This window comes from Rousettus aegyptiacus, unplaced genomic scaffold, assembly GCF_014176215.1.
Source record: "Rousettus aegyptiacus isolate mRouAeg1 unplaced genomic scaffold, mRouAeg1.p scaffold_m13_p_8, whole genome shotgun sequence".
Classification (NCBI taxonomy): Eukaryota; Metazoa; Chordata; class Mammalia; order Chiroptera; family Pteropodidae; genus Rousettus; species Rousettus aegyptiacus.
The window spans coordinates 65,958,389-65,975,397 of record NW_023416311.1 but is presented as its reverse complement, the minus strand read 5'-3'; the positions used below and the strand labels follow the sequence as shown (position 1 = coordinate 65,975,397).

The 17,009-nt window shown below is 43.6% G+C and overlaps 1 protein-coding gene across 3 annotated transcripts in view; it reads left to right on the top strand.

Annotated features, from left to right (window-relative positions):
* The window catches only part of THBS4 (thrombospondin 4), a 169,250-nt gene extending 164,187 nt beyond the window's left edge, over positions 1–5,063 (top strand). For all 3 annotated transcript variants that reach the window (XM_016118914.2, XM_016118915.2, XM_016118913.2), the window contains 7 exons: positions 781–974; positions 1,927–2,105; positions 2,715–2,763; positions 2,857–3,053; positions 3,609–3,781; positions 4,226–4,365; positions 4,853–5,063. In XM_016118914.2, the coding sequence (XP_015974400.1) occupies positions 781–974; positions 1,927–2,105; positions 2,715–2,763; positions 2,857–3,053; positions 3,609–3,781; positions 4,226–4,365; positions 4,853–4,914 (994 nt within the window). In that variant the 3' untranslated portion in view covers positions 4,915–5,063. The remainder of the gene's footprint in view (positions 1–780; positions 975–1,926; positions 2,106–2,714; positions 2,764–2,856; positions 3,054–3,608; positions 3,782–4,225; positions 4,366–4,852) is intronic.
* The last annotated feature ends 11,946 nt before the right edge of the window (positions 5,064–17,009 follow it).

Sequence of the window (17,009 nt, the reverse complement as noted above, 5' to 3'; positions counted from 1 at the left end):
GATTCTAAATAGCCATGTGAGGTCTCCGTCAACCTAAGGGAAGCTCTAGGGACATGGCAGTAGACCCGGAAAGAAGAAGAGTCAGATGGGCAGAGAGAGATTCTGAGAAGCGCTGTAGACCAGGACTGAGCCCAGCCTACATGCCAAACTCTCAGGAAGGGGCTGCCACATTCTCTTTGGTATTCACATCTGATCTTTCTTGGGTCTACTGGACACAAATTATGAAGAGTAATAGAAAAGAAAATATTGTACGGCTACTAAGACCAGGCTCAGAGAAGTGCTTTTTTCCTATATTAAAATTGAGTATACAAAATTCTAATCACTTAATCATTTAATCTTCATAACAACAGTATGAGGTAGGCTTTGTTATTATTCCCATTTTACAGATGAGGACACTGAGCCACGGAGGGGTCTAGTATCTTACTGGGGCTGCATGCTGGTGAGGGGCTGAGCAGTCTGATTCTGTTCCTCACTTTGTTCCCACAGCACGTTTTCTCAGGGATCAGCTAGTTGTCTCCAGGGACAGGAGCGTCTGGTCACAAAATCAAACTTCACCCTTCTCTTCTTGAGTAGAAAGTGATGTATTATTTCATCTGGCTGAGGAAGTAGGAAGATGGTCTCTGAGGCCCACGGGGCAGCCTTATCTAATACCTAAGGATGTGGGTTTGATAAAAGACCAGGCCTGGTTAAAACCCCAAAACCAAACTCTCCCTCCTGAGAGCTGGACTCTCACTGCCCTTTCTGACCTACGATGCAAACCACCTCTCCTTCCTCCCACAGTGATGGAGACGGGCACCAGGACAGTACAGACAACTGCCCCACCGTCATTAACAGTGCCCAGCTGGACACCGATAAGGATGGAATTGGTGACGAGTGTGATGACGACGATGACAATGACGGCATTCCAGACCTGGTGCCCCCTGGACCAGACAACTGCCGGCTGGTCCCCAACCCAGGCCAGGAGGATAGCAACCGTAAGTGGACTCTAGCCCAGGGCTGCATGGGACTCCCAGGGTCCCTTCGGCCAGGCACAAGGTGACACACCCCTCCCAGGGCAACACCTTCTCTGCGTAGCCACAGCTTATGTGGACAGTAGATGTCTGGCAGTCAGCAGTCTCCAGCTGTCAGAGAAAAGCTGCTTTGCCGCTTGTGAGCAGCCCTAGGATGAGACAACGTGGGGCCGGGAGGCAGCCACGTGCTCCCGCTCAGGGGTCTTGGAGAGCTGCTCTCCATCTTTTACCAGGAGTCACAGAAAGGAGAGCGAGAAGGCACAGCAGCAGATGGCTAGAGTGAGTTCCCAAACTCGGATGCCTACGGGGCCAGGCCAAGTGTGCATCCAGCCAGAAATGAGACAGCAGCGGGGTACGGGCCGTGGGGGCTGGTGAGGGCACGCCCCTCCCTCCCCTCCCCCCACTATGCAGATTCACGTGTTTTAAGACTGTCACGTCAGCAGAACAAAACACACTGCAGGCCAAATTCGGCCTAAAAACCACCAGAAATTATGGTCTTAGAGATGATTCTGGTGACAATTTCCCTGCTTTTTACATGTTATAGTCTAGAAAGTGCTATAGACATTTGATTATATAAGTTTAGCTTAAGATTCACCAGCTGGTAAAACTCACTGTCCTCAGGGGACACCCAGGGTTTCTTGTAAGGTCAGTTTTGAGCAGTTGCCTTCTCTGCTCTGTTCCCAGGAAGTTCTTTTGATCCCATAAGGGGGCCTTCACCAACCCACCGTGAGGACCCTAGAGTGGGCCGGGGGCAGGCTCAGACATGGCTGATGTCAGGGCTCCCCTCAACACACAGGTTGAAAACCGTAGCCCTGAGGTGGAGCTTGGGCTCACTCCTCCCTGCCCAGCCCCTTTGTTGGTCATGGAGCAGTGGTGGGTGTGGGCATTGAGCTCTACTCCACCCCTACCGCACCAGGTGACGGCGTGGGAGACATCTGTGAGTCGGACTTTGACCAGGACAAGGTCATCGATCGGATTGACGTCTGCCCGGAGAATGCTGAGGTCACGCTGACCGACTTCAGGGCCTACCAGACAGTGGTCCTGGACCCTGAAGGGGACGCCCAGATTGACCCCAATTGGGTGGTTCTGAACCAGGTGAGTGTCACATGGTTGGCAACATCTCAGCCTTGCCTCTCAAAAGACACAGGCCCTCCAGGAGTAGTAGGTAACATTTAGAGGGTGCAGAGTGCAAACCAGGCACATCTGTTCCTCACAGTAGCCCTACAGCAAAGTACTTTCATTGGCATCATTTTACAGATGATATCAAGTCTTTAAAAGCTTTAATGATTGCTCATGATCACACTGCTGGTAAGTGGCTGGGATTGGGACCCAGGCAGTCTGACCCTACAGCCATGCTCCTAATTTCTCCAGTAGACTGCCTCTCCCATGACCTCAGTGTGTAACTAGAGAAAGGCACAGAGAGGCTTAGTAGATTTTCCAGCATCACTCAAGAAGACACATTCATTAGAAGTGTATGTTCTCCAAGTGAACCTTTATTGAATCTGCTTAAGTGAATTTTAGCAAAATTATCTCTATTCAGCTTTGGGCACATAACAAGGTAGGACAGTTCCTCAGATAATGTAATTTTTATGTGGAGGTCAGACGTCACCGGCCACTCACCTGTGATGCCTGAGATTCTGGGCTTTCTTCAAGCTCACTTTGTCCCCTCGAAGACTCTCTTAACTCCTCCGGCTCTCCTTGCAGGGCATGGAGATTGTGCAGACCATGAACAGCGACCCCGGCCTTGCAGTTGGTATGTCCAGAGCCTCAGTTACCACTTGTGTAGAATTCGTTCTCTCCAGCTAAGCGTGTGGCTTGCTTTCTAATCTTATTCTGATCTCTACAGGATACACGGCTTTTAATGGAGTTGACTTCGAAGGGACCTTCCACGTAAATACCCAAACAGATGATGACTATGCTGGCTTTATCTTTGGTTACCAAGATAGCTCCAGCTTCTACGTGGTCATGTGGAAGCAGACGGAGCAGACATACTGGCAAGCCACCCCGTTCAGAGCCGTCGCAGAACCTGGCATTCAGCTTAAGGTACTGGCATTTTGCAGTCACTCATCTCCTTCACTTCTGAATCCTCCACCCTCCCTTGTGGCATTTAGTTCATCTAAGAAACTAATACATTCATGCTGGTGTCCACGTCAGAGAATACTAGAGCCCACCCAGGGCCTTGCCTTCATTCCTGCGCACAAGCTATGTTCTAACCTCTGGGTGACTTCAGTGCTGAGAATGTCGGCCCAAGAGGTGGGAAAGATTTGAGGGTACATCTCAGGCACACTATGTTGTAAACTGGCTGACTTGGTTCCTTGGCGGGGCCAACTTTGTAAAGGAAGGCCGAGAGGCTGCCTCTGTCGTTCCTGCTGGAAGAAAGGGCAGATTTTAGAGCTCTCATCAGGCAAATGGGGGGAACGATAGAGTAGAATATTGGCCAGTGCCAAGTATTAAAGGGTCGGGGTCACCTCAGTAGAAATGTTATGCTTTTGCCCAAATCCAAGGCAGCCAGACTGTAACCACGCTTTCACTACCCCAAAGATCTAAGAAGGTGATCTGTGCATTCTGTTCTAAAAGCTCGCTCATATCATTGTCCAGGCTGTTAAGTCTAAGACGGGTCCAGGAGAGCATCTCCGAAACTCGCTGTGGCACACTGGAGACACCAGCGACCAGGTCAGGCTGCTGTGGAAGGACTCCAGGAACGTGGGCTGGAAAGACAAGGTGTCCTATCGTTGGTTCCTGCAGCACAGGCCCCAGGTGGGCTACATCAGGTAGGCAGAGGACCCATCTCCCCACCTTGCACTTGAAGCAAAGTGCACCCTCATTCTGCATCACACAGCTCTGAGCAGGCCTCACCCAGGAGAGACCTCAGGCTAAACTCACAGAAAAGGGGGAAGAAGACACCTGGGCTCAGACTGACCACCTGGACATTAGGGCCGTGCTGGGGCTAGAGGTACGGAGGCATTGGTGCACTTGAATGGTGACCTGTGTGAGGTGAGACATGTGGCTGAGAGGACTTGGACACAACAGCAGAGCTTTCAGCCTGGTAGGGAAGGGGAACAGCTAGAGCACAATTCAGGTTTGTGGAAAATTGAACATGAAACAGCACAGGCACAGGGATGTGAGAAGTGAGGCCCCTGGGTCTCACAATAGACAGTTCACTCTTACCTTGGTTTGAGTTTCACGGATACCTGCTCTGGCTGTGTTGTCTGCAGAGTACGATTTTACGAAGGCTCTGAGTTGGTGGCCGACTCCGGAGTCACCATAGACACCACCATGCGTGGAGGCCGGCTTGGTGTGTTCTGCTTCTCCCAAGAAAACATCATTTGGTCCAACCTCAAGTATCGCTGCAATGGTAACATTACATTCTTGTTACATTATTATTACTAGAATCAAATGATACCACCTTATTTTTATAGCACACTTTCTTCCCAGAAGTCCAAGGCTTATGCCAAATATTCATTAAACCTGATAGTCCCTGTATAACTGAAGTAAAAGGTAGATCGCATTTTTCCTGTGTGATAAGGAAATTAAGACCCGCAGTATTTAACTGCTTGGCTTAGGATTTGGGGTTCACTGAGAAATTCAGTCAGGTTTACTTTTCAAGCAGGCTTTATTTTCATAGGGCTCAACCATAATCACAGACTCAAAATTGACTCTGCCTGCTGATTTTCTTCAGGCCTGTGAGAGCCCTCCTGGGCTTCCAGCCAACAATTTGCAGAGCTGCCTGAAGTTGAAAATGGCTGCAGGGCCTTTTGAGCAAGCTGACAGTGACCCCTGCAGGATGCCAGGGTGCAAGGAGCCTTACTAACCTAACCCCCTATGCCTGTTCTTGTTCACAGACACCATCCCAGAGGATTTTCAAGAGTTTCAAACCCAGAATTTCGATCGTCTGGATAATTAAACCCAAGAAGCAATTAGTAACTGCTTTCCCAAACACTAAAGCCATATATTTTTCACTTCCTACAACTTTATGTACACTGTGTCTTTCTTTTGCCCGCCCAAATATATCAAACTTTTTATATGAACATGGCAATAAAGAAGAAATCACTTCTAAAAATCGTGTTACTCAGATAGCACTCACGTGTGGCTCAGGCTTTGACAGCAGGTGTGTTGTCCTCGGAGGTATCCACGTTGAACTTGCAGGAGGATCTTTTTCCTCAGCTCAGGTCCATCAGCGAGACTGAGCATGAGCGTGAATCACAAGGCCCAGGCCGAAGGTCTCAGCTTCACACAAAAGTTCCCTACTCACCTCAGCAGCCTCCTTATTCTGGATAAAGACCTTCAAGCATATACTCAGGGGCACCTTCCCTATGACCAGTCCTAGGGCATGTCTGCCTAATTCTTTCCAAAACCCTCCCCACCACCTCCCACACCTTCGCCAAGACTTCTATCTCAGAATCTTCAATTATTATGCTTATTTACATATTTGGCTCCTCTAGGGAGATGTAAGCTTACCGAGAATAAGGGACCAGGTCTACAATCAGTATCTCCAATGCGTAACATAGTACAGTCGTCCCTTAGTATCCACAGGGAATTGGTTCTAGGACCCCCCTGCAGATACCACAATCCAAGGATGCTCAAGTCCCTTATATAAAATAGCATAGTATTTGTTTTTAATCTACACGTATTCTCCCCAATACTTTAAATCATCTCTATATTACTTAAAATAGTTAATGCAATGTAAATGCTATATAAATAGTTGTTATACAGTATTTAGGGAATAATGACAAGAAAAAATGTTGGTATGTGTTCAATACAGCACCAGTCATCATGAGCCTAACTACACAGTAGATGTCAGCAACAATGTAACTTTTATTCCCAAATATTTTAAATCTGTAGTTATTTGCATCTACGGATGCAGAACTCATAGAGGGCTTACTGCACCTGGCATGTAGTAGCTACCTAGTAGATGTTTGCCAGCTGGATGAATGTACGGATGAATGCCTCTTAAACAACAAGGACAACAGTGTAGATGGATCAGATAAGCCCATTTATGACTTAAAAAACTGCTCACGACACGTGCTGAAACTATGGTGATATCAGTAGCATTGGTGTACGTACAGGACAGACACTTGTCTAATTTGTGCACTAAGTTTTCTTCTGTTCCATTGTAAGGCAAAGATCCAGGCAAATTTTTATAAATTTCCTAAGAATGTTGTTTCAAAAAATATTTCTGGGTAGTAATATGCTCTCCTATTCCAGAATTCCTGGAAACATCTTTAATTATAAATAAAGGATAAACATTCTCATTATAGTTTTATCGTAATTTCAACAGTCAGAAAACACAATCGCATATGCATGGCCAATATGAGACATGGAAGATTTCAGGACACCCCCACCCCCTACCCCCCCCCCACATATATAGCCTAGAGGTCACATTTGCCTCATAATTTAGGACATTTGAGCCCCTACATTGAGGTCTTCAATTAGTGGGCCTCAGGCCTATCCGACAATTGTTCCATGACAAAATCTAGTCTTTCAGAGAGATCTGCTACAGGAGCTGCCTTCTAAAAATTTCTGGGCTGCATTGCTGTCGTAGGCCTTTTCAAACTGTGGTTCTATACCTACAAATCTTTCCCAATTCCAGAAAACCCCGGAAGGAGAAATAAATTCATTTGGTTAATGATTGCCATCTTTCTCTCTTCCCCTTTTTCTCATTTTTTTATATCTCACTGAAAGGTTATTTCCTGAGCCCTTAGGGCCTCCAGGAGCTCTCTGGCCCACTTGATCCTCCATCGACTCTATGGTACAGTTAGGTTATAACTTCATAGCTATTTTAATGTCCTTTCTCCAGAGTCCTTAGCACTTTACTAGGCAGTCTGTGAGGAGGACTACAGATCTTCAGATTTTATTCTAATTACTGAAGTACATACCAGATCGTATACATGAAAATAGACTAATCTCTAAGAGAAAGGAAAGTATGTTAGCTGACCAAATCTGGATAGGAATCTGAGCTGAATTTTTAGTGTCTCGATCTTTCAGTGAACCTGTTTCCTTACCAAAACCATGCTATGATCCTGTATTTCCCCCTACACTGCTTCCTTGAGCCTGGTAGAAAGAGGAGGCAACCCCCAGTCCCTGTTAGCTGTGCAGTTGCTCCAAGAAAGGAATCTATCCACAGGAAAGTTTCTTTAATCAATATGTTGTGACTGTCACTATGCTAGGACCATGGGCCCACAGGAGATCTAGAACAAAATTCCATCCCTTAGGGAGTTTACTACATTGTTGGGAAGTTGTTATATACAATTGGGGAGCAAATAGAACAAGTAGCTCCAGTAGTGTGCTAAAGCCAGTGTGTATCAGCTCATGAGAACTAACCATTAAATTTTTAAGAATTTTGTGAGCCAATTGTTAAAGTGTTGATAGTTTGAAATTGGCCGTCATGAGAGTACTTCCACCCACAGAAATTGGCAAACATTACAAATCAGGGCTCCAGAGAGCTGACTGTCAAACATTTACTAACACACAGCTGGGTTACACTATCTTGTCTTATTACTAGTTTTCCCTCCTCAAAATCTTGGAAGCTGATGTAGAAAGCTTGAAACTATCAGAAAATTTTAAAAAGTGGAGAAGTACTCAGAAGAAAATGTAGGAAAAAAGCCCCTCAACATTGGTCTAGGCAATGATTTTTTGGATATGATGCAAAAGCACAAACAACAAAAGCGAAAATCAACAAATAAGACTACATCAAGCTCAAAAGCTTCTTCATGGCAAAAGAATTAACAAAAATGAAAAGACAACCTACTGAATGGGAGAATAGTTCTGCAAGGGGTTAATACCCAAAATATGTGAAGAACTTAATCACAAAAAAAAAAAAATTTGATTTAAAAATAGAATAGACATTTTTTCTAAAGAGGACATCGAAATGGCCAACAGGCACATAAAAAGATGCTAATCATCAGGGAAATGCAAATCAAAACCACAATGAAATATTACCTCACACCTGTAAGAATGACCATCATGAAAAAGAGACAACAGCTGCTGGCAAGGATATGGTGAAAAGGGAACCCTTATACACTGTTAGTGGGAATGTAAATTGGTCTAACGACTATAGACAATAATATTGAGGTGCCTCAAAATATTAAAAATAGGTCTATCATACAACCCAGCAATTCTACTTCTGGATATATACCCAAAGGAAATGAAAACAGGATTTGGAAGACATATATGCATTCCCATTTTATTTCAGCATTATCCCCAATAGCAAAAATATAGAAACAACCTAAATGACCATGAACATATGAACAGATAAAAAAGATGTGGTATATATGTACAATGGACTACTGCTCAGCCATGAGAAACAAGGATATTCTGCCATTTGTGATAACATGGATAGACCCTGAGCCCATTATGTCAAATGAAATGTCAGAGAAAGACAAATTTGTATGATATCATTTACATGTGGACTCTAAAAGATCATACTCATAAAAAGAGAATCAAATATTAGTTATCAGGGAATGAGGAGTCAGGGAAAAGATTGGTGTTGTTTAAGGGTACAAACTTACAATGAGTAGTAAATCATAGAGATCTAATACACAGTATAGTGAACATAGAAAACAATATTGTACTACAATCATCCAACTTGCTAAGAGTCTAAAACTTAATCATCCCAACCACTAAAAAGGATCATTTCATAATGTGATAGAGGTACTAAGTGTCAATACAACAGCCATTGTATCACGATATATAAATGTATCAAATCAACACATAGTACACCTTAAATTTATACAATATTATATGCCAAATATATCCAATTTTTAAAAAAAGAAATGGACAAGTAGAAAAAATTGTGAAAACTCAGGAGAGCCTAAACAGATAGACACTATGGGAACAGACTAGCAGATGCAGTCCCTTCTTTCCCAAGTCAAGACCAGGAATTTTTTTATGTTTATACTCAACTTTAGCACAGTGACTCAAATCCCTATCAGAGATCTATTCAGGTTAGTCAATTCCTTATTGAATCTTAACACTTCTAGAAGTCTGAGCCATCACTCACTCACTCACTGGATGAATCCCAAGGCCTACCCACCTCCCTACATGCCAAGATCAAGGTTCCTGAGGGGATAGGAGGTGTAATAGGAAAGAGAAGAGTCGTGTCATGGTGGGGAAAAAGATTTGGCCTGCTAAAATCCCCCAGGATGTAGGGAGAGTTCTTTCGACCAGAGGAGGGCACTGGAGACACCAGGAGAAGGCCCCAGGTCAGAGAGGTGGAGCACGGCTGCCTTCACCAAAGAAAAAGGAAGCTCTTCCTTCTCCCCTCCCAGGTGCTAGTCCTATATTTCAAAATTGTGATAGGCGACTGTCCTTAGCTTAATTTTGATGCTGGGCTACAGAGTCAAAGAATGAGAAAGATGCAGTATCTAGTCGCCTATTATTTAAGTATCGATAAACATTTTTTTATGGCCCAGACCAGAAAGATAACTCAGAATATACTCAAGCAACAAAAACAAAAGAATATGATCTAGAGGTGAGGAACCTTAAGAACTAGGTAATTTATAACATGAATCTAGGGGAGTGAGATATGAGGTGCCCCTGTTTGGAGGGCCTACACTTGGGGTCCCCAATAACATTGAGACTAGGAAAGAGGGTTCAACCTTTCCCTCAGAGTCATGAGAAAATCCCCTTCAGTGTCCACAGCTCCAAATCTTACATCTTTACCCAAATCTTTGATTAATGAACCTTAGTCCACTGAGAAGTTTCTGCCAAATTTTTTGAAACAGTATAGCATCTTTGGTGGACAAGGGTCTTTCATTCCTGAGAAAACTTAGAATTAAGTAGAGATGCTAAACCCATCATCCTAGTATTTTTGTGTTGTTTGTGAACTGAATATGTGATATTTAAAGTACTTGAAATATTTAAGAGAAGTTGGCATATTAGAGAATCTAATAAATTGAGCTTGTAATTCCAATTAAAAATGTACAGTCGAGTGTTTGATTTTACACTTCTAAGTTAAAAGGTAGGGGAGAATTTGGTTGGATATATAAATAATAGGAAGGTGGTTAAAATAACTTATAATCCACAATATTTATAAGTTTGTCATATTTACGAGAGTTACTTAAATGCCTAAGTAGGTACTATCAAATGACAGAAAAATTAAATTTATAGAATTTAAACATTAAACTTATATTATACTACAAGTTAACAGTATTTTATTATGTTATAGATTAATTAATGTATAAATGCAATTTAAAAGCTTAAGGAACTTTAATTAAGTTTGCAGCTAGGATTAAACTTTAATCAAAAACTGAAAAGTGATTATAAATTTTAGTATAGAGTAATAAGTATGTGTATGCATAGAGAGTATAGTAGAGTAATAAGATTTTTAAGTTGAACTTATAAACTCAGGTTTAATTAATCAAACACTAGCTTTAAAAACCAAAGAAATTGTTTTCTGTGTATCAAAGCTGCCCTCATAAGCAAAAAGCAAAACCAATTTGAAAAATAGTTGAATGACAGTTGTCATTGACAGTGTTATCTTGTTTTGAAGGAATCTGAGAAAACACATCCTCAACCCAAAGTAAGTGGCTGGACTGACAAGTTTTCTAGAGCACAGGCCATTTCAAAATAGGGGCTGTCACCATACAGAGCGGAAAGGATCTGGGTGCAGCTCTCCCTTCTCCAGGGGCATCACTGAGCAGCCGGCTGTAACATCAACTAATGGCCGAGGCGATCCTGCTCACAGCTCTCTTAGCCACAGGCCTAAGGAACACACTAGCCCAGACTTGGGGCCCACATGGGGATGTGGCAAGGAACACTTCCCTCTTCCTCCACCCCCCGCCCCCAGCCACGCTATTGAACCTTATAAGGATGCCTGAAGATGCCTACTTATCTGGAGGGCTGGGGGGTGACTGAGGCCTACAGAATGAAAGCTCTCCTTTTCTGGCTGGACATCTGACTGAGAAGTAACTGCAGCCTATTCCTTAGCTTATCCTAAAAGAATGAAAATATTTTCCTCACATCGCCCACCTCCTCAGCTATGTAGTAGACGTGAACCAGCTCTTGAACTCAAGTTTGCAAGAAAACAACTTTTATTCCCAAATTTTGACTCATTTTTATTTTGAGAGCTCATTCTGCCAGATTCAAGATTCAGTTTTTCTTGAAGTTTCCATTCTTTTTCTAGGCTCGAGGCTCTAGGATGCCTTCTCAGTACCAAAGTAGGAGGCTGCGGGAGTGGGGGGCATCTGTCCACACAGATTCCTCCTGACATGACCACAGCCGCTTCTATGGGGCTGAAACACCAAAAGTTGGGCCCTTAAATCTGTTTGAACTTGTGCAGCCATTTCTTTGCTGGTCCTCACCTGTGGGGCTACAGGAAGCCCTAAAGGGTTCCCCTTCCCTTTTCTTACTCTGCCTCTCAGCATGGGAGAATCTTTCCCTGATCTGAGGAGAGATGCCTCATTCTCCTTGCTCTTGGCCGAAAAATTTTGTCTGCTTCCAGTCTTCCTTCACTCACGTCCCCAATCCCCAAACTGCCCCTAAGGTATCATTTGCAGGCACCTCCACTTCCCATCTGAGGTAATAAGCCCAGAGTCCACGCTCTGCCTGAATGGGAGGATTGAGGAAAAGAGAAATATGAAAGGGAGCTGTGTCAGTGTCTCAAGGCACTACCCTGCCATGTTCTGAATGGCCTCAAATGTTGGTATCTAACATGAAGAATTGTATTTGGGTTTTAGTGCCAACCTGAAAAATTAAAGTAGCTACCAGGGGTACGATTTGGAAAAGTCAAGCTTAATCAAGGGATGAAACTAGAGTTGCCCGAGAGGCTGAGGGGGCCAGACAGAGGAAGGAGAAAGAGGGGTTCCCCAAGGCTAGTGGAGCAAAGGGGTGGAGGGACCTGGCCTTGTCTGCCCCACCCCCCATATGGAGTGAGAAGTTAGGAGGAGCCTCTGATGGGACACCTGTTGGTAACTAGCATGCACTCTGGAGCAGAGGTGAGGGCTCCAGGTAGTCAAGCCTGCAACAGTGGGCCGGGCTTATATGCAGAGCACCAATGCAACCATCCTACCCTGTGCTGTGGAGGACCAGGCTCCCACAAAAACATCCGGGAGCCAAAGAGCAATGGTAGAGGTGGCAACCACCAAAGATAAAGCCCTTGGAAGCCACATGAACCCAGGAATTCTGAATTGGGGGATGGGGTTGAAGAAGACCCCCCAGCAAGTGCCGACTTAGGCCAGCTGAGTGAGAGGGCAGGGGGACAGGTTGAGAGCAAATAGAAAAGTCAAGATAGGGAGGACATGAGGGGCAGGGCCAAAGGGACCTGACCTCAGGGAAGAGAAATGGGCCACAGGGCCTCACACTCCCAATTCCAGATAGTTCTGGTGACAATCTTCATCCAACCCACAGTCACCAGAGGCAGCAGAAATGGGGCCATGCAGAACATACACACTACTCTAAAATTTCTGCACATGTGTTATTTCTATAAGAAGGAATAGAACAGAATAAAAGCTAAGAATGTGTCAGAGAAACCAATGAGCAATTTAAATTGGTTCTGCAGAATACTGGCTAAGAAAAATATGGATGATTTAATGATGTAAACGGGAAAAATTAGAATGGAAATAAAACAAACACCCATGGTTTTATCTCCCAATTCAGTAGCTTGAGCTGCTACAAATTCAACCTGGGGTATGCAGCTCCTACTGTTTGGATTTGTTTTTAAAAGATGCCCATATGTAGATCAGGCCATGTCCTTCATCCTAGAATGCCAAAATGCCCAAAGAAACTTAAGAATACGATGGGAGATATCATGCTCCCTGATTTCAAATTACTCTACAAAGCTACAATAATCAAAACAGCATGGCACTGGTATAGAAGCAGATATACAGATCACTGGAATAGAGAGCCCAGAAATAAATCCATACTTCTTTGGTGAATTAATCTATGACAAAGGAGATAAGACTATACAATGGGATAAAGAAAGGCTCTTCAATGAGTGGTGTTGGGGAAACTGGATACAGGCAAAGAAAAATGTAATTGAACCACTTCCTTACACTATACACAACAATAAATTCTAAACATATTAAAGAATTAATTGTAAGATCTGAAACCATAACACCTCTAGAGGAAAACAGACAGTAAACTCTTTGATTTTGGCCTTAACAGTATCTTTTAGGATATGCCTCCTCAGACAAGGGCAACAAAAAACAAACAAATTGGACTACATCAAACCAAAATGCACAGTGAAGGAAACTATCAAGAAAATGAAAAGACGATCAATCTATTTAATGGGAGAAGATATTTACAAATGATACATATGATAAGGGGTTAATATCCAAAAATATAGAAGGAACTCATAACTTAACACCAAAAAGACAAAATCCAATTTAAAAATGGGCAGAGGACTTAAGTAGACATTTCTCCAAAGAGGACATACAGATAGCCAAAAGACACATGAAAAGATGATTGACATCATTAATCATCAGGGAAATGCTAATCAAAACTACAATGAGCTATCACCTCACACCTGTCAGAATGGCTATCATCAATAAATCAACAAATAAGTGCTGATGAGGATGTGAAGAAAAGGGAACCCTAGTACACTCTTGGTAGAAATGTAAATTGGTACAGCCACTATGGAAAAGCGTATAAAGATTCCTTGAAAAATCGAAGAGCTGCCACACAATTCAATAATTTCACTTTTGAGTATTTATCCAAAGAAAACAAAAACACTAACTCGAAAAGATATATGTACGTTGCATTAGTTACCATAGCCAAGATATGGAAGCAACCTAAGTGTCCATCGACAGACGAATCGATAAAGATGTGGTTCATATATATATATAATGGCTTATTACTCAGCCATAAAAAAGAATGAAAGTTTGCCAACTGCAACAGCATGGATGGACATAGGGGGTATAATGCCAAGTGAAATAAGTCAGATAAAGACAAACACTATATATTTTTTAAAAACGAATAAACAAAACAGAAATAGACCCATAGATATAGAGAACAAGCTTATGGTTGGTTGCGGTAGTGGGGTGGGGGATGGATGGGTGGAAAAAATAAGATAAAAAATGATTTTTAAAAAAAATTGCACAAAGAACCCCTGAACCAAGTACTCCAGATGGATGACAGAGCCTAGGTCCCAGCCCTGCCCTGTGAGGTCACAGGTTTTCAAAGTACCCTGAAAAAAAAGGATTCATTTCACTTTTATCCAAGCTGTGATCTAGCATGCAAGTCTTCCCTTCGCTAAGTTTAATTTGTGAAGTTATATCAAATTTATACATTATAAAACACAATAGGAAATCACTGTCGAGAGCATAGGTATCCACAAAAAAGAGCTGTCCAACTAAGTATGAACATCTGTTGCCATATTTGGGTTTTTTTTAATAGTTATTTATTAATTGCTTATTTTATAGCACCCACCAAACAGTAGCAGATAGGTAATGTCTAAGACAAGGTTATAGAAAAACATTTCCAATGAAAATTTTCTCCATTAGTTTATTTTTAATGATTTATTCTCACACAAGTGCATTCCACTCCATCCCTCTCCCACCAGAATTCTGAGGATCAGAGCTACGATCTTCTTCTCTATCTTCGTGGTTTCTGTGAGCTCCTGAAGGGGGAGGCCTGTGCATTATTTACCCCTGTGCCTCATCCTCGGCCCCTCAGTCGGGGACTTTATTGAAGAAAAAACCAACTTAAAACAAGAAAAAGACTTAAAATTCTCCAAAGAACCTCCTAGGGGGCAGCAGTGCCTTAAAAATAGCCCTGTTCTGAACAAACTGCTTTTTTTTTAAGCTAAAAGATGATTCCTGAAGTTTATTCAAAGTGAAATAACAGCTACAATTATTAAATACTTACTCTACTCTTAGCGCTATGCTACCTGCTAATAAATAGTTCAGTGCTTGAGAACTCTTATTTACCAAAACACCCAACAAAAGCAAAAACCACCTATGTAACATCCTAAATTTGAATTATCGTGAATTCAACTCTGAATGAACACTGAAGACTCGTTTTCCTCATTTCCTAAAGAAAACTTTTTCCCTGTCCCTCAACCTAAATCCACATGATAGGCTTCTCTGTGAGCCAAGCAAAGAGCCATTCATCTATCCATTCACCATTCATTCACACACTCATTCATCAAATACCCACTGAGCAACTACTACATGCCAGGCACTGGGAAGGATACAGAAAAGTACACATACCCAGTGGGCTTTTTGTCTAGTCCTCAGTGTGAGTGGAAGCCATTTTCATTCTAACACTGATCATAATTACAAACAGTGTCCTTAATTTTAGAATTGGATCTCTAGGTTACCTGCTCTCTACTTATAAAGCATTTTCTATTGGAAGAGCCCCACTTAGTCCTAAGTTTTTATTTTTTCCTGGGTCTAAAATTGCCTTGTCCTAATGTCCCACCAGGAAGAACAATTTTCCAGGGCGCAGAGGGTAGCTTCCCAGGCCAGCACAGGTGGCCTGATAAGTTCAGACAAAAACTATCTGGCCTGCAGTGTTTTCATTGTTGGCTTTTTGTTTATTTTACTAACTTTGAAAAACATTTAAAACTTGGAAAAATGCACATAAAAATCTGGATTTTGGGCTTTTCTTAAAAAAATCAAAAGCTCTGACCATACTACCTGCATTCCTGTATGGGAACCTCGGGGAGGGCCGTATCCTCCACAAGTCCCAGGCCCCATTCAGCCCTCTTCCCTCATCGAGCTCCCTCCTGGCCCCTCTAGGTGATGGACTCTGAGGCCCTCTACTCAAGATGTCCAAGGCATTCTGCAGGGAGCAGAGAAGGATTGGACGCCATCCCTCTGGCTGACAACCTGTTAGGTAACTTGTCCCTAGTCCCACCGCTGGTGAAGGGCAGGGCCGGGACTCTAATGCTGCTGTCCTAACTCCTTGTGCCAGCAGGGTTCAGGCACCTGAGAGAGCGCAGTACCCTTTCCCGTGCCTGCCTTCCCCTCACCCACCACCACATGAGAGAGGGGAGCTGTTGCCACTCCTCCTCACCACCCAGACCCCAAGTGGAAAGAGCTGTCGCCCTTACCAAAGGCGGGGGTGGGGAGGGGCGGGGGATGCAGTGAGGGCCGGCCAGTCGGCTAGTCGGCTAGTCGGAGTGCAGCCTCTGGTAGAGGGTCACGGCCACCCTTTTCCTAGTGAAGGAGACGACGAGTAAGAGGCCCAAGATCAATCTCCTCCCCCATTACTCAAACAGTCAAAGCCAGGCACAAGGGGGTTCACGACGTAGACCATTCATGCCAGCTTGCCCTCCAGAACAAAGGCTTTGCAGAAGCAGGCGAGGTGCGGGACCCACTTTTGCCTCAGGAAAAAGAGAAGACCTCAGCACACTTGCACTCCATCTTCATTCAGTTCCTCTGACTCAGGCACCAGACCAAAACAGTACATTGCCGAAAAAGACAGGAGGAAAAAAAGACTTAACAACAGTAATAGCTCAATTAGAGTGTGTTCCAGATGCTTTGTACACACGGCCTCTAATCCTGACAATAACTCTGCAAGAGTGGGAGGAGGAATAAAAGGAGACCCTTTTTGCAATAGAAGAAACTGAGGCACAGAATGGTGAAGGGACTTGCCAAAGGGCACCGATTTTCTAAATGGCAGAGGCAAGATTCAGACATGGTGTCACTGGCTCCAACACCTGAAAGTATTCTATTGTTATAGTAAATATGCATCGGTTGTGCAGAAAAGAGTTAACATAGCAGGCCTGAGACTGCTCTATCTTAAAAAGCCTGTTTGCGAAGTTGGCCCTTGGCTGGCATCTGAGAACTTGGATTTCGGGAGAGTTCCTGCCATCCCCAGAACTGCTGAGAGCGGCTCATCCGGCCAAACTGCACAATGCGGCTTCTCTTGAACACCTGCTTTGCTCCTGGGAGCCTGGAACGTTGGTATGTGCTGGGCATAGTGCATGTACAGGTCCCGTCACTGTAAAAAACTGGGTGATGAACCTCTAATGAGCTTCCCTGGTGGACATTTTACATGTTACAACCCCTTGCTGGAGGGAATTAAACACGTCTTGTGTGACTTTTCTGGGAGAGG